The following is a 26,416-nucleotide window of genomic DNA, read 5'->3' as shown; positions in this document are numbered from 1 at the left end:
GAGAATTAACAAAATCAAAGTTTATCCAAATGATGCGATACAGAAAGTTGTATATTTTTTTTTTTTTTTTTTTTGTAAAAACGTCTCTTTACACAACTGCGTGAGAAAGATCTCAATACAACAAAGAAATGTTTTGTAGGTAATAAGATATTGTAATTAGTAGTAAATATAACTATATATCTTTTATGAAGAGTGATTTATTCAGTATAAAAGTATAAATGAGCTTCACTGATTTTATATTTGCTATGGTTATAACATTTAACAGTTCATGTGAGGTTCAGGGTTCATGAACTATTCTCTATTATAGTGTTCGATATTTATACACGCTGGGATTAATATTATGGATAGAGAATAGAAGATTGATAATAACAGTACGCAGTTTATCATAGTCACTAGCTAATGTCCCCAAAACCCAATGACCTGTAGTAATTTTTCATCCTAAAAGCATCTCAACAATTTTCTTTGTTCTCCTTAATTTCATATTTTCTTTGTTCTCGTTAGTTTCGTATTTTCAGATCGATTTCATAAAGATCAATTTTTATTTGCGTGTATGTCCTTTCTTGATTATTTATTCCGAAAGCCGAAACATAAATGAAATGGGGTTTAACGTCCTACTGCAGGTTCTGCTCCGAGCTGGGCTAATGAAGAGGGGCATACGCCATACAATGTGCTATGAGGGAAATTTTGCCCGGACAGCAGCACTACCGCCTACTTTAATATCGAATTCCAACTGTCCAGGGATCTTTTACGTGCACGTCAATATGTACACGGGACCTCGGTTTTTCATCCCATCCGAACGACTAGACAGCTGTCCTTGTCAGGCCCTCCGGTAATACCCATTTGAAGAATAAAATATGATTATGATAGACCATATGAAATGAAACTATTAAAGTCGGGTACATGTATGTTAATGAACAAGGAAGGCGTCACATACACCATCAGTTAATTATTAGATCTCTTCTACATAATTTATTAACTTGCGTAATATTTTACATAATCTATTAATTATATACTTAGGTTATTATTCAATATAATATATTGCCTTGAAACCTAGTTGACTAATTCAATGCTTCTTGATTATTACTTCAAAGAGAGCTAGCCATTCGTGCTATAATAGTTCGAAAATAGATAATGTAAAATGACTAATTTTAAAATTCCATTAAAATTACTCTATTGCGAGTGAAGATATTAGCCTTTGAAGGCTTGACCGTACTGGTTGTTCGAAGCTATCTCTCTCTCGTCCATTTTTAGCTTAAATCAAAATATGGCTGAACTGTTCTAATCTATTTATTATCGGAGAAATCCGATGTCATCGAGAGTTGATTATGGCCTGGATAAGTTAATTAATGTCTAATTAATAATTTATATAACATTTCAGGCCTAAAGAAAGACCTGCTATAGACAGATTTAGCTCTTGCATAATGTATGTTTAAGATTGTCGACACTTATTAAATTATGACAGAAAATCTGTAGAAAAACATCATCAAAATCTAAAAGGACAGAACAAATTATTCTTTAGCGAATTCGAAGACCACCATGGCCAATATTAAAATGACAAACTATAGAAAGGAGCGAGATCTTTATAAACCCCGAAAACAAATCCCAGTGTAGAACTTATATGTCTTACACGTCAAACAAAGTCATCGTTATATTTTAAGGGGGCCACGGTGGCTAAGTGGGCAAGACGCTGGCTCACTGGCCTGGAGGACGCGTGTTCGATCCCCGCATAGTTCGAGGACATTCATTGGGATTTTCCGGCGTGATTTCGACTTGTCATTGGTGCAGGACAAAGGGCTAGTCGTTCGGATGTGACGAAAAACCGAGGTCCCGTGTACACATTGGCGTGCACGTAAAAGATCCCTTGACAGTTGGAATTCGATATAAAAGTATGCGGTAGTGCCGCTGTCCGGGCAAAATTTCCCTCATAGCACACTGTATGGCGTATGCCCATCTTCATTAGCTCGGAGCAGAACAGTAGGACGTTAAACCCCATTTCGTTTCAATTCATTTCATTATTTGTTTAAGTCTGTTTATGGAGATTGAAAGTTTGAAATGCCCCGACTTCGTTCGGATTACTATAAAATATTATAATGTTGTTAACCTAGGTTACTATTGCGATCAGTTGAATTGGATCGATATAATTATTAATTTATTCAAAAATATTTCAACAAAGACATTAACAACAAAAGAAAACAAAAGCAATCTTACCTTCCACATGTATTATATACGCCTGCTAATTCTGGTGAAATTGTGGTGAAAATTAAAATCGTGGAAGCGGGCATCAGAGAGTTTAATTTAACATCTAAGTCCGATATTCACAAGCTTGTAATGGACAATATTTACCCATGTGGCCAAGCTAAAAATAGATAATATCGTCATCTCTCAATATGTTGCCGTACTCTTTGCTTCAATCGTATCACGTGGTAGTCATGGTTGGCTGACCATGAAATACGAGTGTATGATGTTCACATATTTTGATTGGATAAGGTGTTTAATCGTGCGAGAAGGTATTAAATCAATATAAACAAGAACGGACTGTTTACCGTTGAGATATACAAACATACAAGCACGATAAACTTCGGCGGTTTATAATTAAACCGTTACCCCGTAACACGGCATGTTATGTGAAATTCCATTCGAGAAAAACCATGGACAAACAGAACGTTTTCTGATCAACACCGACATGTTTAACAAAACGTAAAAAACAATTCTCGTCAAACATCCAGATTAAGATGCCAGGGCCTTGTTTCACAAAAACTTAAATCTCCTTAAAATCGTCTTAAACTAAAGTTCCATCTTAACTGAAGATAGAAGCGTTTCACAAAACGATTTTAAGCATTTTAGATAAAATCCACTAAAATGATAAGTTAAAATTTTATCTTAACTTAAAATAGTGGCGTTTCACAAAACTATTTTAGGGACAATTTTAACTAAAATTAATTTTAACTTCGGACAGCCGTCACCCTCTCCTAACTTAAAATCATGACATTAACAAACACTGATTAGAGCTAAGCTGTTAGATATATTGCGACTTATAGATATATTTGGAATAATGATAATATTGCCAATGGCCCGGGTTGTATAATTTAAACATACTATCATTCACAAAAATAATTTTCATTCAATTTCTTTTCATTGTATGGGAAATAAGGTTGCGGCCCACCCGTTTATTTTATTGTAAGGCAATATAAGCAATTATAGATGACGCCGCAAATTAAAACTCCAAGAACAAAAAAAACCCTCAAAACCCCAGTAAACAAAACTCTTCGTTACTATTTTATATATTACCATGATTCAAGTATAAATTATACTATTTTCAAATAATTGATAGACAAAAAAAAAACAAACCTAAAAATAATCTGAACTCACTCCATAATCTAATGTCTATTAAAAACTATCTTTGTAGGCCTACAATTGTTTAATATTGTCAATTTCTTGGTGGATTTCTCGGGCTATTGCTTCCGGAATATGGGTATTAGAAGGCCTACAGCCCTATAATACTAGACACGCCATTTCCAAAGTATTTACTCATATGTTTGGGGTTTTTGATGATTTGTAAAAAGATAAATCAATAATCTCAAATGTGTTTATTGTAAAATGATATAGGTCTATTTGAAATTAAATTTTAATATCATGAATTTATTATTATTTCTTAATAAAGGCGTTCGTTAATAACATAGCGTAAATCAGAGACGTTTTACATAGGAGCCAAGGGTATTTTATATTGGGAGAAAAATAATTTTAATTTAGTAAGATAGATAGATATCCAATAAAAAGTGTGACACTTTGGCATTTTCAAAGTATTATTGAAACGGTCCATGAGACTGACATTTCAAATCTAGGCATTTAATATTTCGTGAATTAGTTTAAAAGTTGTTAAATACTTTTAAAATTCGACAATACTTTAGTCTAGATTAATCCTTTGAGTCAGACATATCACATGTTTGTGACAATTCTCAATAGTTTCTGTTATCAAAAATACCATAAAACTACGAAATTCAAGCGATTTAGTTTATCGATACGCATTATTTCCATTGAAGCCTGCGAGTAAATCAAATGCCAAGGTCATGAAAGCGACATGCACGTTCAAGGCCAACCCAACGATACATTTCAAAAATGAATAATACGCAACGCAACAAATTATTTATTTCACCTCTCTTCGACTGTCTGGCCATGTGCAGACATTGTTACAACTATGAAACTCTCCTCATTGGTATTGTAACGGTTAGTTCAACCTGGCAACAGTTTTCAGTTACGCTTGAAGCGTTCATGCTTACACACTAAGTCCCCTCGCCGGAATTGTGCATTGCTCGAGCGCAAGCAATTTTAACTAAAATCTAATAAAATCACATTTTAAGTTACAATCGATCTTCGTGAAACGCATGAAATTTAAAATTTCATTTTGATTTTAGTTCAAATCTATTTTAGTGATTTTAGTTTAAGTTTTTGTGAAACAGGTTCCAGACCTGTTGAATTGCGTGGGGTCAGATTTAAAAACTCGAAATCTAGGATACTTTTTCTTTTAAAAAGTTATTTGGGTTTCGGAGAAGGAAAAACAGTTTATTTTCCCCAGACTCGCCCAATATAAAAGAAAATGTACACCATAAGAAGATAAAGCAACGCCAGTGTTGGGAAAGTAAGTCACCAAATTAAAGAGTATAACACTTAATTTGGGCCGTTAAAGAATGGGGGTGGTGAGGGGATGGATGGCCGACCGGGTGGTTAGCATGCGCGCACTGTATCATAAGATCTGTCATTGAGTCAACTGGCGTGTTGTACGTGACAAGGAGAAGGCTTACCTGTTCAACCATGTGAGTTTTCTCTCGGTCCTCCGGTTTCCTCCAACTCCTAAAGACACCTACGCGCAAGCGAATTATTGAAATAAACTTGAACCATGTGTTAGTCCCGAAATGACCTAGTTTATGTCGAGTGGACATTAAACCCCATTTCTCTCTCTCTCTCTCCCTCTTTATAAATTATATTTCCAGTGACGAAGGTAATAAATGTTGTTCATACATATATTAGAATATCAGTCAACAATAATAATATACAACCAATTTAATTATTAAATTAATTAATGCACTTTACAAAACAGTTATTTTAAAGGTTGTTATATACTTGATACTTTGTAAACAGTTATTATAAAGGTTGTTATATACTTGTTACTAGGGTGTATAGTTTCGTTATAGCCAAATATATACCAAGATTTGTCTGTGTATTACTATTTGTTGAGCTAACTAAGGGCGATAATTTATATACAGATTGTTTGTTTCTCTAGTGTTTTTATATACTAGCTTTATCAATAGTTATTCTATCGAAGCAAACTGCCTTGGATATTACCTGAAAAAAGGTACTCATTACATTTTTTTGTATATTTATGACCGTGAATGTATTGGTCATTGATGTTTGTCGTTTTTATGTATCGGCACTGGTGGAGGGGGGGGGGGTACTTCCCGAATGCCCTTATGAAGATTTAGTGGATGACAAAGTGGTATTAGCAAGGCAACCAAACTAATATACATGTATACTCTTCCAAACAAAGTATGGGATATTGAAATGCAAATACCTATGCAGGTTGTGATATGATAAATAGTCAAGGACACTTGACATGCTTTGAGAGTATGTTCACAGATGAAGAACTTATCGCCCCAACCGAACCACTGAGCTGCACTGAACTGGTGTGGGGGCGGGGGGGTGTATTTCCCGAATGCCATTCGATATAAGAGTAGGCCATAGTGCCGCTGCAAGGGCAAAAATTCCCTAATAGCATACTGTATGGCATATGCCCGTCTTCAATAGCCCAGTCGGTGCAGAACAGTAGGAAGTTAAGAGTGTATCCGCGAGAAGACTATGCAAAAATCACGAAAAGGTGCTAAGATGGGGGGTCGGAAGTTTTTGATCAAACTTATGGTATGACACCCCCTAGGGGCAAGAGGTAACATGCTGAAGTGGTTACAGTCTGATGTCGCTCTAAAGGACTGTACAGGAATTATTCATTTTATGGGTAAAATTGCGGTTTTCACATGTGTATTTATCACCTTTTTTAAGCAAAGACTGCATTCTATGGTGGAATAGGAACCTTCTAATTTTGACCCTGTCTGATAAAGCGGGTGGTCAACTTCTACCCCAGCACTAATTTGGAAAAAAAAACCAGTACATACTAATTTTGTGTGGACTTGTTTTAGTGTACCATATTCACATTGTCCTTATAGTGCAGAAAAAGATACACTGTAACCTTTTCTTTCATGGTCGCAAGTAGAATTTCTTTGGATGGTTTTGAAGTGCTAAGCACATAGTATCCATAGGTGTAAAAAAAATGACCGAAATGCAAATACTTAAAATATACAGCTTATTGAAACGTGCTAAAAAAAAAAGCTTTTGTGATACATTATTTTGCAAATTTAATTAGAGAAATAAAATTTTTGACTTTTATACGTTTTCATCATATCCATAGCCATTATTTGTACCATATTGTACTCTATATAAGTGTGTATTTGTATTTATTGTATATTTGGTATTGTCGTATTGTCCCTTTAACATATTTGTTGTATTGTCTCTTTAAGATTTCATTTTCAAACAAGTTACCGAAAATGGTTACAAAATGTTTAATTTCAGAGCATGTTTCCGCTATTCATTTTGGAACACATCCAATGATTTCTACAATACAGAAATGTGGAAGCTTAAAAACGGCAACGAAGCCTAATTGCGTCGAAGTGGGTGACATTGAACAGTGTGGTATGGTAGCTACAGCTCTCGGGCACCGTCAGCTGCACCTTCAGGGCCGGATTTAGAATAAGAGAGGCCCTAGGCAAACCCTCTGAACAGGGCCCACGACATGGACCTTGGGGCCCTGGGACAAGCAACTCGGTGAGAGGGGGGTCGGGGGAAGTCATGCGGTTGGTGGTTCGAATCTCACTTTTAGGTGAATTTTTCATTTTCGTTGGATTATTTTATTTAAAATGATGTCTATTTGAGAGTAATGGATATGTTTGTTAAGATTGAGCACGTCGAAACTCCAATGGAAGGTCGTGACAACTGCAGAAGTCAATTCCCGTTGACGCCAGAAGAGCCATGAACGATTACAGGCCTTTGAAAGTATTTTTTTTCAAGATATTTTTATAAAACAGATACTAATGTATTTTAGGGCTGGTAGTAAACACCATATGAATGAAAAGGAAAATAAATTGTTAGTTTTTTTTTATCTACTACGTTTAATTATCTCCAAAATAGGGAAATTACAGGTTAATTTCATGGGTTATTGTTTCCTTTACCTAGTTTTTGTCATTTTTTTTGTATCAAATGTTGGGAGGTTGCTTGTTCACGTGAGCATACATTTTTTAAACCCACCCCATGAAAGAAGTAGCTATAGGGCGTCAAACTTTGGGTGACGAAAAATGGGGAATTTAGACAGGCTTAATATCCAGTCCGTATACAGATCTCGTTCGCCAGAATCGTCTGAAGTTAATATTGTGGTACCAGCACTGAGTCATCGATAAACTGTGTGAGTTTGGTCTTTCTGCTACGTATAGTAAAAGTGTAAGGACTTGCCAGAGTTGGTATTTGAGAAAAGACAGATTTTGGCAATTTCACCATATGAAAAATGTTTTTTCAATTTTCTCATACAGGAATTGAAAGATTTATCTAATATTGCACATTTATGTGTTTTGGGACTATCCCAACTTATAAACCAAATTTGGTCAAAATCTGTGATTGAAGCCCTAGCACCTTCCGCATGGTTTTCTCGCGGACACGCTCTTAAACCCATTTCATTTCATTCATTCGTGTTCTTATTCGTAGGCCTACATGTATGAATAAGAGGGAAGTATTCTCATGATGTTTAATTAAAGCCGTACTAAGGTACATAACCAGCCCTGCTTGCAGATAGACTATCGGTTTGTAGATATTTTATAATGTACAGATAATGTCCGTATATAAGTATTTGAACTAGATAGCGTAGGCCATAGCGCACCTGTCCAGATAACGTGACGCAATAGATATATATATAGGCTGTACTACGTTATATCATATAATATTATGGAATGTATTTCCACTAGATAACGTGTGATGCAATAGCTGATAGATATACACTGTATCATTCGGCCCTATTCAAGTATCAGTTCAGTTTGCAAGGCGACTACAGACTAATTCTTTTCAATGCATTTTTTTTTACGGGCATACGAATAACCGGGTGTAGGGTTGATTTACCAGACGGAAAATAAATAAATAATAATTCAACAGTCAAATGTAACTTAAACATAAATTATGCAAGAGCTAAATCTTTAGGCTTGAAATGTTATCTAAATTATTAATTAGACATTAATTAACCTATCCAGACCATAATCAACTCTCGATGGCATCACTAGCCTGCGATATTTACTGGATTAGAACCCGTTCTGCTGCTTCTGATTAAATTGAAAAATGGATAATCGAGACTATGTTTTTTATCATACCGACTTTAGTAATGATGATCCAAGCTAGGCCCAAAATTCAATAGCTAAATTCTTGGTTCAGAGTTGATCAATTTGAAATTTTCAGTAAATTCCCTTTACATTATCTATTTTTTAACTATTATAGTGAGAACTGCCAGCTCTTTATCTAATCTCCCATAATGTATCTTTAAAAAAAAAACAATATTAAATTAAATGGATATGTCATTTTTGATTTAGGTGGAAATATAATCAGTGTCGGTTATAAATGTGACGCGCCCAATATTATATTACTATTATTATATTTTTTCTTTGTGTGAATAAATTAGTTATCCGACTACTATTAATAGTATAGATCACATATACAGCCAATGTTGCGGTAAACGACTGTTTAATATAGAATTGAAATTAAAATCTGTCAAGCGAAACGAGAATGGAATATGACTGGGATTCCCCTATCACTGAAAGGTACACCAAGTTAAACTACTTCAAGCTGTTTTTATATTAAGTGGATATTATTTTCTGTGTTAGTTACGGATAAAATACAATGACTCACAATACCGTATACAGATATACGTAATCTAAAGGCTGAGTCGGTTATTGAAAGAGGGCTTGTGTATATGTGTGCATGCTGTCCTTCATGGACGTTTTGATGCAATAAAAATCTTATCTTATCTTATCTTATCTTATCTAAGGTTAGTTTTTTTCTTTTCAGTTTCTTGTACTACATGTATTAGTTTCTGCTCGGATATATTGTTGGAGAAATAAATATTTTATTTCATTTATAATTGACATAAGGAAAGGTTGTTTTTGTGCAGTCTTTTATTCGTTATTCGTCGACTTATCTACTTTGAGATGTAATGAAATTGGGTTTAACATCCTAACGTCGAGATGAGGGTGTTGAGTGGCTGAATGTGTTAACAGGTGCGCGATGTATCATAAAGTCTGTCATTGAGTCAACTGGCGTGGTTTCGATTCCCTGGTTGTACGTGACAAGGAGTAGGGTTGATTGTCCAACCACGTGGGATTTCTCCGGGGCCTCCGGTCTCGTCCCACTGTTAAAGACCCCTACGCGAAAGCGAATTATTGAAATAAAATTGGACCGTGTGTTAATTCCGAAGTGACCTGGTTTGTGTCCGGTGGACGTTAAACCCCATCTCTCTCTCTCTCTCTCTCTCTCTCTCTCTCACCCCGAGGGGTGATCGCGAATGGGTTAACGCCCGCACTGTAGATCGTAAAGTCTATCATTGAATTAAGTGGCGTGGATTTCATCCCCCCCCCCACCTTTTACATGTTGCACAACGACTTGAGATCATAAGGTCTGTCATTGAGTCAAGTGTTGCGGTTTCCATTTCCCGCTTGTACGTGGTCTAAGTGAGAGTGTCGAGGCGAAGTGAAATCTTATTTCAATCATGTTGTCATTTGTCTCTACCTGGTTAAAATACAGATCTATCTTTCGTTTCATTTTTTTATACTTTCGATGGTCTACACTACATGAAGATCCGACTGGTTGTAGTGGAAGGTCGCGTCAGGGTTCGTGCGAGCGGCTTTTATCTCTTTGACGTCATATATTGATTAATCAATCAGCGTTGACGTTTCTAGTCGTTTACCAGCTGTTCCGTGTAACTCACGCCAAAAACATCGCCATAACAGACCCTTTCATTGGATATCCCTCACACCATCCAGAACGCCGGTAATGTAACAACTCTTCAAGATCCTAGTGTAGTAAAGACAAGTAAAACGAAATTTTGAACTATGATCTATGTTTTATTGAAATTGCAAACGTCTCAAACTATTTTTTTTTTCTTTTTTCAGGAACTGTTTATAATGTTAGAGGGACGAAAGATGTTGGTGGTAGTTATCCTTGTTCTGTGTTGGACATCTGTGGCATGTCAGGATGCTTGTTCGACAGGGTTATGTCGGTGTACAGCATGGGCTGCCCATTGTATTCATACAAACCTTACCTACATTCCAAAATTTCCTCCTGGAATCACAACAATCTATTTTAAATACAATTCTTTACCTTATATCGATCCAACTACAGTTTTAAATATCAGCAACACCGGGGTATCAGACCTGTTTCTAAACCATAACGAGATTCAGTATATTGATGAAAATGTGTTTCAAAATCTATCACGGATTGATAGATTGGATTTATCTTATAATCTACTCACATCAGATTCCTTACGGAACATATTCTCCAGTTTCCAGAGAAATAGCAGACTTACCACAATAACTGCAAGGCACAATCGTTTAGCAGATATTCCACGCGATGCTTTTGAAGACTTTAAGTCCTCGGAAAGGATAACTCTGGATTTATCCCATAACAAAATCCAACTGCTTAATATCTCATCGTTCAGCGGAATTCAAAATTTACATTTATTGGATGTTTCGTTTAACAATCTCTCTACCTTAATAACGGGTTTTAACCAACATCTGCAACACATCCACATTTCTAATAATAATCTGTATGATTTGCCTGACTTTTGTAAATATGGAAACTCCTTTCCAGAATTAATCAAAATGTATCTCCAATACAACAGAATTGTTAATATCGTTCCGGGATACTTAAACTGCCTGGAAAAGCTAGAAATCCTTGATTTGGAGGGAAACTCGATTTTCTTACTAAAAACGAACAGTTTTCATTCTTTCAAGTCTCTTAACTGGCTATCTATCTCCAAGCAGACTAGCTCATATCCGCTTTTTATACAAGAACGTGCTTTCAACAACAGCAAAATACGGTATCTTAATCTTCTGAGAAACCAGCTGATGACTAATCGAATCAATGAACATTCATTTGATGGGTGTGATGGGTTAGAAAAATTAGATCTGTCTCAAAATAATTTCTTTAAAGACGAGGATAAACTAAATGTCACTATTGCTCCTTTGAAATCTCTTCAAATATTATACATAGTGGGTTGTAGATTACAAAACATACCTAATGTTGTCGGCAAATATTTTCATAATCTAACCGACTTATTTGTAAGTTATAATCAAATTAAATCCTGGCCAAATAATTTATTTGAAGAGACCATTAATATGAAGGCCCTAGATCTAAGTCACAATTCAATTCAGACTATTACAAGTAAAATGTTGCCTAAAATGCTGAGGAAGGGATTGAAAACAATATCCGTAGCAGGAAACCCATTGGTATGTAAGTGTGAATTGGTTTGGTTAATTCGGTGGATTCATAGGGAACCACACAAGTTTTGGGATTATCCGAACGACTATAGATGTTTGAATATTACAGAGAGAATTTGTCTGAATAACACTGCAGCGTTTATCTCTGTGACAACAGTAACATGTATTTTTATCTGTGTTATTTTGATCGCTTCTGTTATCAACAAATATATCTGGCATATTAAATACCATATTTATATGTGGAGATACAGACCTAAACAGCTGTTGGATATTGCAGAGAAACACTTTGCTCATGACGTCTTTGTTGCTTACTGTGTAGAAGATGGAGATTGGGTTTTACATGATCTTCTACCTATCGTGGAGGAAGGTGAAAACATTAAGTTATGTATCCACGAAAGAGATTTTCTTGGTGGACAACTGATCATTGATAACATTGTACAACACATGGAAAACAGTCGTAAAGTTCTTGTTGTTTTGTCCAATGATTTTGCTAGAAGTAAATGGTGTCAATTTGAAATGAGTTTAGCTCAGAAATTGGTTATAGATAGGAGTATAGAGTCTATAGTAGTAGTATTACTAGAGGATATAGAAGCAGTTAATATGAGTAAATCGCTGAACGCTCTATTGAAAACTACTACTTATATCAAATGGCAAGATAATGAGAACAAAGAGATAGTTTGGCAAATGGTAAAAACATCGCTGAAACGTCAATATGAATTATAATAAGATTAAAGTACATGGATCTGTTTACCGCAGTGGTTTCATGGTCCGTAGTTCAATCGCTACAAGGGGGGTTGGATGGCCGAAGGGTTAGCACGTGCGTGCAGTTTCATGTCATTGAGTCAACTGGCGTGGTTATGACAAGGAGTAGGGTCACCTGTCCAAGTTCGTGGGTCCTCTCCGGGTCCTCCGGTTTCCTCCCACTGCTAAAGACCCCTACGCGCAAGCAAATTATTGAAATAAATTTGAACCATATGTTAGTCCCGAAATGACCTAGTTTGTGTCGAGTGGACGTTAAACCCAATTTCTCTCTCTAATCGCTACAAGAACCCCGTCCCACCCAATCTGAGACTGTATCCATTCCTCACGGTCCGTGTGTTACTATGTATTTCCATTGATTATTTTAATTTTTTTGTATTATATGTATGTTATATTTTCTATAAAACACGTGTCCTATATTCTGTTTTACTACCTATTTTATGAATGACTTTTAAAGTTACAATTTCATATTTTCTAAGAAAGTCAAAACATAATTATTTCTATGTCTTTTGCACAATAGGTTGTCAACTCATTATTATACGATCATAGGTGTCATTCTCACACTTAAAACTCATTTACACCGGAAATAATAACACAATTACCTCCCAATTACCTCCCTTGTTTTCTATTCTCCACCATGGAGTAGCTTTTTTCAAACGTTTGAATTTGAAGAAGAAAATGATATTTTTGCCAATTTCTCAACTGGCAATCGTGAATTATAGGATTAGTAGGATTATTCTTTAACAAGGTAGGACTGTTTATAGATACCATCTATTTTAAGGCTTTATTTTAATAAATTTTAAAAATATAACTTAAAAATATGAAATTGCAACTTTAACATAAATATTGTATCTATGTATACTAATCTTAACTTCCTTGAGGAGACACGGTGGCTAAGTGGGTAAGACGCTGGCTATCCTGGGGTTGTTGGTTCGATCCCTGCATTGGCCGAGAAAGTTCCTCGGGATTTTCCGACGTGGTTCCGCTGATCAGTGGTGCAGGACGGAGGGCCTGACAAGGACAGCCGTCTAGAGAATTCGATATAAGTAGGCCATAGCGCCGCTGCGAGGGCAAAATTTCTATCCTAGAACGCTGTATGGCGTACATAGGCGTACGGGGAAATTTTTGACTAGGGGGGGGGGGGGAGACGGTGGTGGTTGGTGCCCAAAAAAAAGTAGTTAGGTTCTTAGTATGTTAAATAATAATAATAAATTCTCTGTTAAATTGGACACATTCAAGAACACAATATTTTTTTATACAACTTTTACAAAGTACAATTGTGTGCCCAAATTTTCCTAGCATTTTGCTCCTAAACTCGGCTAATGAAGACGGGCACACGCCATACAGTGTGCTATGAGGGAAATTTTGCCCGGGCAGCGGCGCCTACTCTTATATCGAATTCCAACTGCCAAGGGATCTTTTACGCGCACGCCCATTTGTACACGGGACCTCGGTTTTTCGTCCCATACGAACGACTAGACAGCTGTCCTAGTCAGGCTTCCGTCCTGCATCACTGACAAGGGGAAACCACGCCGGAAAATCTGAATGAACTTTCTCGGCTAATGCAGGGATCGAACACCCGACCTCCATGCTAGCGATCCAGGGCCTTACCCACTTAGCCACGTAATCCCCAGTCTTCAACATCCTTCACCATCCTAGACTTTGCTCAATTGTCTTTAAAACACACTTTCACCTTCTTTTAGTCGCGAGGGTGGGGGATTTGGGGACGGAGGGGGCTGGGGTGTACAAGTGGAATAGTCATGCGCCTTGTTTCAGCTAAATCCAGCACTGATACCAAGGTATGTTCAATCAAAATGAAACAAACATTGATATTAAAGGAGCTAGATCTCAATAATTAGGAACCTCAAATGAAAGAAATTGGGTCAAAAAACACGTATTCAAGATTATGTAAGGTTTAAACAAAGAGCTGACAGTTCTTGCTATAATAGTTCAAACAATGAAAATGAATAAGGAGTAAATTGACAATTTCAGTCAAATTTTTTCATTCTTCGAGCAATTTTATAAAGCTTAACCTAACCTACAATCTTGACAACAATCACGTGCCCTAACCTTATTTACATCCCAGCGACCTTGACAAAAATTGAGCCGGCCTTAACAAATAGATTTAGCCATTTTAATTGCTACCGTTGTCACGATAATCAACAAAGTATTGTTTGAATGGCATTTCGTAATTGAACACATTGAAAAAACACAAAAGTTCAATGGATAAACAATTCATTATTTTTAATAGGAGCTATGTTTCTACAATGATGCTCTTGTTGTTTTCAAGAACTGCGAAAATGTCATAAAACACTTCAGGCGGACATACGCCACACAGTGTGCTATAAAGGAAATTTTGCCCAGACTGCGGCGCTTCGTCAGACTCTTATTTCGAATTCCATCTGTCAGATTTTTTTGGGGGGGGGGGGGGTGGTTACGTACACGCCAACGGGGTCTAGGTTTTCGTCCCATCCGAACGAGCTAGACAAGTTCATCCAGATTTTCCGGGCGTGGTTCTCCCTTGTCAGTGATACAGGACGGAGGGGCTTACAAGGAAAGCTACCTAGTCGTTCGGATGGGACGAAAAACCGAGGTCCCGTGTACACATTGGTGTGCACGTTAAAGATCCCTTGGCAGTTGGAATTCGATATAAGAGTAGGCCGTAGTGCCGCTGTCCGGGCAAAATTTCCCTCATAGCACACTGTATGTCCGTCTTCATTAGCCCAGTTCGGAGCAAAACAGTAGGACGTTAAACCCCATTTCATTTCATTTCAGATGAGTTATTTGCCCCAGAGTTAGAAATTGGAATCAGATCAGTTATTTGATAATCTCGCTTACGAACATGGACGTAACAGACTTTAGACATATACTTAGTCATAGCTTGATATTATTTGTGAAATATTTTCCACGTTACAGGCGCCTGTGGTTGTGGGTGCTGAGGTAGTGCCACTGACTATGCCCAAAGTTATGCGTAAAATGGAAGTTATATACATACATGTACTGAATTTGAATGCTGGCTATAAAAATCAAACAATTTAATTCATGAAATTAAAAACATTATCTAAATAATGATACATAAAAAATGGCGACCGTTTCTTTATTGCTAGATTCGGTGATGTTGCTTCATTCATTATTTTTCATATATTTGATGTCAAATTCCATCATTTATAAATATATGGTTAGTGTGACATTCCATCATTTATAAATATATGGTTGGTGTCACATTCCATTATTTATAAATATATGGTTGGTGTCACATTCCATCATTTATAAATATATGGTCGGTGTCAGATTCAATCTTTTATTTATATATGGTCGGTGTCAGATTCAATCATTTATTTATATATGGTTTGTGTCACATTCCATCATTTATAAATATATGGTCAGTGTCAGATTCCATCATTTATAAATATATGGTTGGTGTCAGATTCCATCGTTTATAAATATATGGTCAGTGTCACATTCCATCGTTTATAAATATATGGTCAGTGTCGCATTCCATCGTTTATAAATATATGGTCAGTGTCACATTCCATCGTTTATAAATATATGGTCAGTGTCACATTCCATCGTTTATAAATATATGGTTGGTGTCACATTCCATCATTTATAAATATATGGTTGGTGTCACATTCCATCATTTATAAATATATGGTTGATGTCACATTCCACCATTAAAAGGTATTAACGCATTGAAGATTATCACCGGTCGGTACAAATATAATTTACCGTTCTCCGTGAATTGTTATGTCTGTAATCGTCTAATTTCACATCATGTATAATAAAATACATATCGCTGTGACATAAACGTTTCAAAATTGGGAATAAGTCTGTATGGTCTCCCAAACTTTTAATTCATCAGTCAGCAGCTTTGACATACGATTATCCAGAAGGGGGAATAGTTTGAACCATCCAAAGAATACGTCAGTTATGCATTGGGATCAACATAAACTTTTTTTGCTGGAATTTGAATCATTTTTTTACAACCGTTTATGAAGATACCGGTTAAACAACCGCCGTATAAACAACCCGTATCAAGTCCAGTAGCGTGTGGATATTGTTGCAGCTTCCGCCGCGCGTCGTGTCCAAAATAAACATGTTCAGGGCCTGGCCACAACGAAGCCCACGGCACGCCGTCTTTTATTCCCGTCGATGCAACAAGGCCCCGTCCGTCAAAGTAGTCCTCCGTTATGATATTTCTCATATTAGTCATGTTGTTATAGTCGATCTGTTCTAGGGGAATCCCCGGTATTAACCCTGCATGAACTATCAAACTATTTAGACTAGGTAACGAGATAGTGTACGGTAAATTATTCAAATAGTTTACATGCTCCGGTGTCAACGAGGTCATCCATTCATTCTTTTCTCTCAACTCGTAACTTGGATCCTTCTTCAGCTCCGCCAACTCGCGTAAAACGACTTCATCATGATTGCCTCTAACAGCGTAACTTTTTAGCGTTGAAATAAAATGCAGAACTTCCACATTTTTTGGTCCCTTATTGACCATATCGCCAACAAAAATAAACAAAGTATCCCCGTGTTCCTTACGCGCCTCTGACACAATTTCTTGTAGTTCATCACAGCAACCATGGATATCACCAACTACAAATACCGGACGTGATGCAATGACGTCTGCATCTAATACAAGATGGCTGGTTGGTGGTACACACAGATTAAAGGCATGTCGCCTGATCAAAGGTTTCTGTCGAAATAATGCCGAGAAGAGTATTGAGACAAGTGACACCATTATGGATTTGACTTAAACTTCCAAACCTGAAAAATATTAATTGAAATGAAATGAAATGTCCTACTTTAAAGGGGCTAAATCGCTAATATTTGGAACCTAGAAATTGACACAAATGGGTAGCAACGTATATAATAATGTAATATAAATGTATATAAACTGATTTACATTCAATCTTTTCTGTTTTCACTGTAATTTCTAATCATTTATGTTCCGCGAAATAAGCCAGAAGTCTCAATTGAATGGCAATCTCTAGTGTCTGGTTATTCCAGTCTACACCGATAGTATTTATTGCACATGCTCTCCAGATAAGAATATGGCGTCACCGTTTGACTTGACATGAGGAATATGCTTAGCCTCGTTTTTCAAGTCACTTATTACAAATGACGCTGAAACGCATTATGGTACACGATTCGTGTACCAATGGTAAAATGTGTATTTTGTCTTAAATATTGGATATCAGAAGCCCATCTTTTGCTGGTAAGATCACAACATCAATGTTGATTTAAAATGACAAATAATTTGTGTTTTCAATGTTGAAGATTTAGGATGATATTGTGTTAGAGACTTAGCTACTTTAAATGCACCAACGGGGATAATGAAGACGGACGTATGCCATTGTCCTAATTATGCACATACATGTACACAAATTCTGAGATCTCACATGACAAGATAATTAAACCACACGTTCGCCATACCTGGCCTAATAGATCAAAGGTAAAACAAAACATGCGCTCGCATAAATGTCATTCCGCACACAGCGATCCATGTACTTTATACTTAGAGAATAGATCTCTACCCTAAATGGCCGCCATATCCATCAATTAGTATACTGTTATGTAATGCGGTTCTACTCCGTTTCACATCTGTTATACACAAAAAGACTAGTTAAATGAAATGAAATGGAGTTTAACGTCCTACTGTTCTGCTCATACTGGGCTAATTAAGACAGGCATACGCCATACAGTGTGCTATGAGGGAAATTTTGCCCGGGCAGCGGCACTATCGCCTACTTTTATATCCAATTCCAACTGCTAAGGGATCTTTTACGTGCAACCTTTTCAATTTTATTAAATGAAAGTAGAAGAAATACTTCTGAAAGTTCTCGAAATATACTTAGTGTTTTCGACTAAAATCTTTGATTTAAGACTTAAAATGTCGGTCAATTAGCTTAGTGTCTGTTCTCAGGCGAAGCTAATCTAAGGCAGTCAGCCTAAGTTTAGTACCGGTATGCATAAATTTATGCCGATAATACAATATTAAGCAGACATTTGTCTCCCAACAAAACAGAGAAATAGACAAAGCTAGCGACACAGAAACATTCAACAGGAAAGGTAAGAAAAGTATTAGATATTTGCCTGAAAGCGACTTGTGAAATCTTGTTGAAATGTTGCAGTATAATAAACACAGTGACTGTATCCATACTAAGTGTTCTAATATTATAAAATTATTGTCCAGGGTTACATATATTCTTTTCTCAAATCTTCGTAGGTCGCGTATTCCATAAAAAAAGGGGGGGGGGGTACAAAAATTAAACCATATGTTAGTCCCGAAATGACCTAGTTTGCGTCGATTGGACGTTAAACTCCATATCTCTCTCTCTCCATAAGTAAATGTTAGGGTTCAATCCTATTTGTACTGTCAGAGATTCCACTCGGATGTTTTTATTTGTATTTATTTTATCCTATTTTTTTTACTCAATAATAAATTACCCCCCCCCCCTCCGTCTCCGTTTAGGCTACTCCATAAAGTTTCGGGGAGTTTTGAATCCGTGTATAGCCTATTATAGGGCACTGGTGAGCTAACTAGCTACAATGTCGTACCATTAAAGAGACGGAAGAAATCAGTAGTGGAACCATTTCTAGTGAGCTAACCAGACTGTCACTGGATCGACTCCAGTGTTGGCCTAGAAGGGCCCTGCGGATTTTCCTGCAAGATTTCCTTTTTCATTGGGGTAGAGTAGAGGGCCTGACAGGGAACAATTGGATATCGAAATTGATACTTTTTTTTCATAGGTAGGCAAATTTCTCATACACTGTGATGGCCAGGCGTAGAGCATTAAACCTCATTTCATTTCAAGAATAGAATGAAAATGTTCATTAATTTCATAAATTTCGATCAAAAATGGGATAGAAGCCTAACCTACAATCTCGCCAACAATCACGTGCCCTAATTTTATAACCTTATTTACATAATTTTTATCAGCCATCTTGACGGGGGATCACGTGGCTAAGTGGGTAAGACGCTAGCTCGCTAGCTAGCCTGGAGGTCGGGTGTTCGATCCCTGCATCGGCAGAGAAAGTTCATCCAGATTTTCCGGCGTGGTTCTCCCTTGTCAGTGATGCAGGAGGGAGGGGCTGACAAGGAAAAGCCCAGGTTAGGAGCAGAACAGTAGGACGTTAAACTCCATTTCGTTTCATTTCATCAGCCATCTTGACGAAAATTTAGTTGGTCTGAAAAAAAGGATCTAGCCGGCCCAAGACCTTGATTATTAATAGCACGCAGCTAACCAGTGTGGCTGGATAATCTCGATCAATTATGGCCAACACAACAAGATTTCGTCAACAGTTAGTAGCCTCCTGTGGTCACAAAACAAATACAAACCAGCGAACGTTTGAAATCATATTGTTAGTGAACTCTATTACTCAATGACCATGAATTATATTATACGACAAATATTCCCCACTGTCAACAATTAATAGAAAAATCAGTTAGTCCCTACCGTGTCAGTTCATTTTTCAGGTCAAACATTCAAGGGAAACAACTCTAATTCAAATGACCCTTGACCTATTTCCAAGGAGTGATAACAGCACAAAACAGAACACGGTAAAGCTGGGACACCATTCCAAATAAAACATTATAGAGGAAGGAAAGTTTGTTTTAAAAACGTGTAGTGGAGTTTTAGACATGGCATCTTTCGATATATATCTCTACTGTGGACTGACAGCCGTTCTGGCATACTTAATTTACAATTGTGCTACCTTAGTAACCGGCTACATGGAATGGTTGAATCTAAGGAAAAGCTTTGCACATTTACCGTTCCATTGGTTTTTAGGAACTCTGCACTTGGTAATTATACACAATTTTATTTATTTTTTTTTATTTTTTTTTTTGTGATTGATTTTAAATTTCAGTAGATTTTTGCTTTTTTAGACTAGAGACAGAACTAGACACTCATATAATTTGTTTTGGGCATGCTGTGAATTGCAGCTGTTAGATAAAATTAGTTGGCAGAATCTAGTGTATGCTCGACTAAAATGATAAACAGAATGACAGGCATAGATGTAGCCTATATGCCAAGATACTAGGGCTGTCAAAAAATATTGGGGGGTTGGATGGCTGAATGGTTAGCGTGCGCGCGCTGTATCATAAAGTCTGTCATTGAGTCGACTGGCGTGGTTTCGAATCCCCGGTTGTATGTGACAAGGAGTAGGGTCGCCTGTCCAACCTCGTGGGTTTTCTCCAAGTCCTCAGGTTTCCTCCCACTGCTAAAGACCCCTATGCGCAAGCGAATTATTGAAATAAAATTAAACCATATGTTAGTCCCGAAATGACCTAGTTTGTGTCGAGTGGACGTTAAACCCCATTTCTCTCTCACAATTTTTTCTATTTTTATTTTATATTCAAATGTTAGCTACACTGTTTATAAAGACTTTATAATCAGTCATATTATTTAGGCTTTGCAGTAAACAATAAGTCTGCTAAGCCAAGACCAAAGTTGTAAAAACAAAAAAAGTGAAATAGGTATTCGTTCGTTCGTTCCTAGAGTTTTACGTCCCCTTCCACCATGGGCGATATCGTAGACAAGAAACGTACGTATTCACATAATCAGTCATATTATAGGCTTTGCAGTACCGGTAAACAACACCAAAGTTGTAAAAACAATAAAACCATTCCCAAAAAAAACTGTGCTCTGTGATAAACCCTGACTTTATCGAAGTATTGCAATACTGTAATTTATCGCAATACTTTTTGTCAAGTATCACAATATATTGCAATACGATTTCTGGATGCAATACGTACACAGCCCTGCAAGACACTGCATGAGGTTGGGGGCTATTCAGAAAGACAGGGATATGGGGGTGGAGAGTTCCCCTAACGAGAAAATATGGGGGTGGGGTGGGGATGGCCAAATGGTTAGCGCATGCGCTCTGTATCATAAGGCCTGTCATTGAGTCAACTGGCGTGGCTGAGAAAGTTTATCAGGATTTTCCGGCGTGGTTTCCCTTTCTCAGTGGTGCAGAACAGAGGGCCTGACAAGAACAGCTGTCTAGTCGTTCGGATGGGATGAAAAACTGAGGACCGGTGTGTGTATTAGCATTGCACGTAAAAGATCGCTTGGCAGTTGGAATTCGATATAAGAGTAGGCCATAGTGCCGCTGCCCAGACCAAATTTCCCTCATCGCACACTTTATGGTGTATGCCCGTCTTCATTAGCCCAGTCGGAGCAGAACAGTAGGACGTTAAACCCAATTTCATTTCGATGATGAGCAGAGATAAAGCAATTTGATTGGCCGATAGTAATCGAAGGTATACACTGTAGTTTCATTAATATTCATCCCTTGACAATGAGTTCAATATCTATTAAAATGTACCATTTTTTTATTTGTCGATACAAAAAGCTTAGGACATAAATTTAGAGAATTTCATTTCTATTAAATGTACATATTTTTATTTTTTGTAGATTAAAAGTGTGGAGGACATATTTCTTATTCATAAACCATTGGTAATGGCAGGTCATAAAACGATATTATACTGGCTTGGTCCACATAGACCCGTACTAATCACCGTTAATCCAGATACAGTCAAGGTCATCTTGAAATCTACAGCTCCTAAATCCAAGGGTTTGAGTGGATACAGTCTATTAATGCCTTGGCTAGGTACGTACAAATAAACGTCCATTGCTCTTCGTAGCTATAGGTTTGAAGTCATGCAATAGATCTATGAAATTCTATACCAAGTGGCCCCTGTTGTACGTGACAAGGTGTAGTGACAAGGAGTAGTTTCGCCTGTCCACTCTCGTGGGTTATCTCCTCCCACTGCTAAAGACTCCTCCGCGCAAGCGAATTGTTGAAATAGAATTGAACCATTCTTTAGTCCAGAAATGACCTAGTTTGTGTGAGTGGACTTAAACTCTCTCTCTCTCTCTCTCTCTCTCTCTCTCTCTGTACTAATGCGGAAATCAAATACTAGAACATATTTTGTAAAGCAGACATGAGCACTTAGTCATGTAAGTTGTGCAATAATTAAAAACAGTATTTTATCTATAGATCAACGCCAGGGTCATATACTCATATTTTGGAGAAGCTCGGTGACTGGTGATATTATTTGATGTGACAGGGTGGGTTATTTGATGGGACAAGACAGGTTATTTAATAGGACAGGAAGGGCTATTTGGGAAAGATCACAGATTGGTCATGCAATGAGCAGTTTTAGTTTTAAATCTGAAAATACAGATATTTAATAGTTTCTGGAAACATTTGAAATTATGTGCATAATGAATTATTTTATTGTTGGCAAGAGACAGCGCATAGTTGTTCAGATGTGCCTAGAAAACGAAACCCCATGTACCCTTTGGCGTACACATAAAAGAAACCCTGGCGGTTAGAATTCGATAACAGAGCCAGCCGTAGTTCCACTGTCCGGGCAAAATTTCCCTCATAGCACAATGCATGGCATATGCCCATCTCATTAGCTCATTTGGAGCAGAACAGTAGGACGTTAAACCCCATTTCATTTCATTTTTTATACAGGTGATGGCTTGTTGATAAGTGATGGTAAAAAATGGGAGAGAAATCGTAAACTTTTAACAGCTGCTTTTCATTTTGAGATATTACAGCCTTATGTTGGTATTTACAACAGTGTTACCGAAATATTAATGGTATGACTCCTATTTATAGTACCCGGTATGTTCGATCCACGCCTTGGCCCAAAAAGTTCATCAGGATTTTTCGGTTGGGTTTGTCTTTGTTAATATGTAGGATGGAGGGCCTAGCAAAGAACAAAATATATAGTCATTCAGATGGGACAGAAAATCTTGGTACTGTTATTTTGCATTGTCGTGCACATAAAAGAAGTCTTGACATTTGGATTTCGAAATAAATGTAGGCCGATTTCCTCATGCTGCTAAAGACTGCAAGCAAATTATTGAAATAAAATTGAACCATATGACCTAGTATGTTTCAAGTGGATGTTAAATCCCATTTCTCTCTCTCTTCAAGAAAATTAGAATGTAAGTCAGAATTAGTTTCTATCAAATCATGAAGATCTGACCAGTTATAGGGGGAGATCGCGTCAGGGATCATCAGGCAGCTTTTGACGTGAAAGATTTTATTATCTAATCAGCATTCATGTTTCTAGTAGGATGCCAATACTTCCATGCAGCGCACGCCAAGAACTCGCTGCTATAAACCGTTTCATTGGCTAATTGGGGGGTTGGATGGCCGAATGGTTAGCACGTGCGCGCTGTATCATAAAGCCTGTCATTGAGTCAACTGGCGTGGTTTCGAATCCCCGGTTGTACGTGACAAGGAGTAGGGTCCCCTATCCAACCTCGTGGGTTTTCTCGGGGCCCTTTGGTTTCCCCAATGCTAAAGATCCCTATGCGCAAGTGGATGTTAAACCCCATTTCTCTCTCTCTCTCATTGGCTAATTCCTCACATCAACCAGAACGCAGGTTATATAACAACTCTTCCAGATCCTAGTGTAGTACAGACAAATAAAATGACATTTTGATCTATAAAAAGCGAAATGAAACGAAATAGGATCTGTTTTTGAATCAGATTGTTCAAGAACCCTTATAACACACTGCATGGCATATGCAGGTTTCAATAGAGGCTGGTTAGTGCTTTAAAGTATACTGTTTTAAACACTTTTTCATTTCATTATCGGCGAATGACAATTTAGGATTTTAATTTTCACCGTGATCTCCAGTAAATGCAAATCATATTTTAAGATTCTCAATAATTTCTTTTGTTTTGGTAGAAAAAATTAGAAAAATCAAATGGTGAATTTATTGAAGTGTTTGAACCTGTTAGTTTGGCGACGTTAGACACCATGTTACAGTGTGCATTCTCGTATCAAGGAAATATACAACAGCTCGGGTATAGCCAAGTATTTTATCTTTATTACCAACCGTACCTTGCGAAGGAAGCAGGGGATTGTTGAAAAAAGGATCTGTCCGTCATACATTTTTAGACATATTAACTCTGCTTTTAACTGAGGGGGGTTGGAAGGCTGAATGGTTAGCATGTGCGCGCTGTACCATAAAGTCTGTCATTGAGTCAACTGGCATGGTTTTGATTCCCCGGTTGTACGTGAGAAGGAGTAGGGTCGCCTGTCCAACCTCATGGGTTTTCTCCGGGTCCTCCGGTTTCCTCCCGCTGGCGTTGTTTTGATTCCCGGCTTATACATGAGTAAGGTCACCAGTCAAACTTCATGGGTTTTCTGTGGGTCCTCTAGTTTCCTCCCTCATCTAAATAGGGGAATTCATATTTATGGTTCTGACTTTCTGTACAAGATCTGACGTATGTCTGCTGTTCATTCGCTGTATACATAGATATAGATATGTTGAAGCCACATGTACAGTGGCTCAATGAAAAATGGTGCTGGTTCGACCCCAGTGAGAAATTATCTCAGGAATTGTTAACATAGTTCCGCCTTGCCTTTTGGATCAAATGAAAACTGAGTTCCCGTGTATATACTGTTGTAGATTGTTTACTTAATTTGTTTTTAATTTTAATATAAACTGTCAACGACTGGATAAAAATTTGTTAATATATGTAATAACAATGACTTTATCTGAGTATTTAAAATTACAAAGAAAGGTTGCCAGATAACAACACTATCTTGAAGAGTAGGCAGAATAAATGCTGCTGTCTCAGCAAAATTTCGCTTATAGCACAATTTTTAACACACTGTATTAAGAAAACACATAATTTGGTACGAAAATTACCGACATAAATTTGAATACCATACGGGAATTAAATATAAAAAATAGCAAGGTGCACCTATTCTTATTACATATGAATTTGAATATATTATTGTTTTCAATTGTGGTCTGAATCTGTCTTCTTAAATAATGTGAAGAGTTACGTCCCTTTATTTTCAGTAAAAATATCCAACAAGAAAAGTTTTGAAATAGCAACACTGGTATGGTTTTCTCTCCATTGGAACAACAATATAATGGAGTTTTATAAACTATAAAATATGAAAGAGAAAGAAAAATAAATATCTGATTATTAAGCGCATTCAGTATTTTAGTGTTTTGAATTCTATATTTTACAGAAATCATCATCCCTATGTTGTTTGTGTTCAGAGAATATGTCAATTAGCTTTAAAAAGGAGTTTGTAAGTATTTACTTTTCTTTGAAGAGGGGGGGGAGAGATATAGAGAAGATGGAGAGAGAGAGAGGGGGAGAGAGAGAGAGAGAAATGGGGTTTAACGTCCACTCGACACAAACTAGGTCATTTTGGGACTAACATATGGTTTAATTTTATTTCAATAATTCGCTTGCGCGTAGGGGTCTTTAGCAGTGGGAGGAAACCGGAGGACCCGGAGAAAACCCACGAGGTTGGACAGGCGACCCTACTCCTTGTCACGTACAACCGGGGATTCGAAACCACGCCAGTTGACTCAATGACAGGCCTTATGATACAGCGCGAGCCTGCTAACCATTCGGCCACCCAACCCCCCATGGAGAGAGAGAGAGGTGGGGGTAACATATAAATATATATATATATATATAGATAGAGAGAGGTGGGGTGTAACTCCCTCGGCACTAACTAATAATAGAGAACATGCAAAACTTGTGTAGAATCCGCGTCCAACAGGAATATGAAAACAATGGATCGAGGAGTCCGATACGGAAGTGTCCTTCACTAGATAAATATTACAGTACATAAACAAGAGACACTAACACTGTTTTCATCATCAGATATAATTAGACCAACTCTCTTCTTCTTCAAGGTAATAAATAAAACATTTAAAAACAATCTCTGAGGAAACAGAGATGACGTCATAGGGAACTATGACGAAGAGTGTGGAACCAGGAGTGCGTGAAAAAGGGGGAAAGTCTAAAAAGTGCTGATGGGGAAGATGGTTTGAGGATTATTATTAATGCCTAGAGGTTCAAGAGTTTTAAGAGTTCTAATCCAAAATGTTTCTTTATTAAGAAGTGAATGGGTGGTGGCATTATGGAGCTGATCAAAGGCGGTGACTCGGAGATGGTCTATGCTGATTAGGGGAGTTGAAGTGTCTGGCGATCGGGGAGTCTGCAATTTCGGGGGTTTGTTGAGTGTATATTAATTATATTTCAGAGGTTTATTGAGTTTGTATTATATTTCA

At 37.2% G+C, this 26,416-nt stretch overlaps 3 protein-coding genes across 4 annotated transcripts in view; 2 read left to right on the top strand and 1 right to left on the bottom strand.

Moving 5' to 3' along the window:
• Positions 1-10,247: 10,247 nt before the first annotated feature.
• On the top strand, positions 10,248-12,727 carry LOC126825557 (toll-like receptor 13). The gene has a single exon (XM_050555210.1). It carries the CDS (start codon positions 10,254-10,256, stop codon positions 12,288-12,290), a length of 2,037 nt encoding a protein of 678 aa, XP_050411167.1. The 5' UTR covers positions 10,248-10,253; the 3' UTR covers positions 12,291-12,727.
• A 1,826-nt stretch (positions 12,728-14,553) lies between these two features.
• LOC126825572 (serine/threonine-protein phosphatase 1) lies at positions 14,554-19,833 on the bottom strand. 2 transcript variants are annotated; one of them, XM_050555234.2, is made up of 2 exons: positions 19,793-19,833; positions 14,554-17,099 (listed from the first exon to the last, which is right to left on the bottom strand). In XM_050555234.2, exon 2 carries the CDS (start codon positions 17,071-17,073, stop codon positions 16,255-16,257), a length of 819 nt encoding a protein of 272 aa, XP_050411191.1. In that variant the 5' UTR covers positions 17,074-17,099; positions 19,793-19,833; the 3' UTR covers positions 14,554-16,254. The 2 variants fall into 2 exon arrangements, with proteins under 2 accessions (XP_050411191.1, XP_050411192.1); XM_050555235.2 differs by lacking the exon at positions 19,793-19,833 and adding an exon at positions 18,429-18,742.
• LOC126825564 (cytochrome P450 4F4) overlaps positions 18,346-26,416 on the top strand; it is a 17,370-nt gene continuing 9,299 nt past the window's right edge. Inside the window, exons 1-6 of the mRNA XM_050555219.2 lie at positions 18,346-18,404; positions 19,813-20,139; positions 21,755-21,950; positions 22,824-22,951; positions 24,055-24,173; positions 25,357-25,419. Of these exons, the coding sequence (XP_050411176.1) occupies positions 19,978-20,139; positions 21,755-21,950; positions 22,824-22,951; positions 24,055-24,173; positions 25,357-25,419 (668 nt within the window). The 5' untranslated portion in view covers positions 18,346-18,404; positions 19,813-19,977. The remainder of the gene's footprint in view (positions 18,405-19,812; positions 20,140-21,754; positions 21,951-22,823; positions 22,952-24,054; positions 24,174-25,356; positions 25,420-26,416) is intronic.

This window comes from Patella vulgata, chromosome 6, assembly GCF_932274485.2.
Source record: "Patella vulgata chromosome 6, xgPatVulg1.2, whole genome shotgun sequence".
NCBI lineage: Eukaryota > Metazoa > Mollusca > Gastropoda > Patellidae > Patella > Patella vulgata.
The sequence above is the reverse complement of the archived record's forward strand: the minus strand, read 5'-3'. Positions and strand labels throughout refer to the sequence as shown.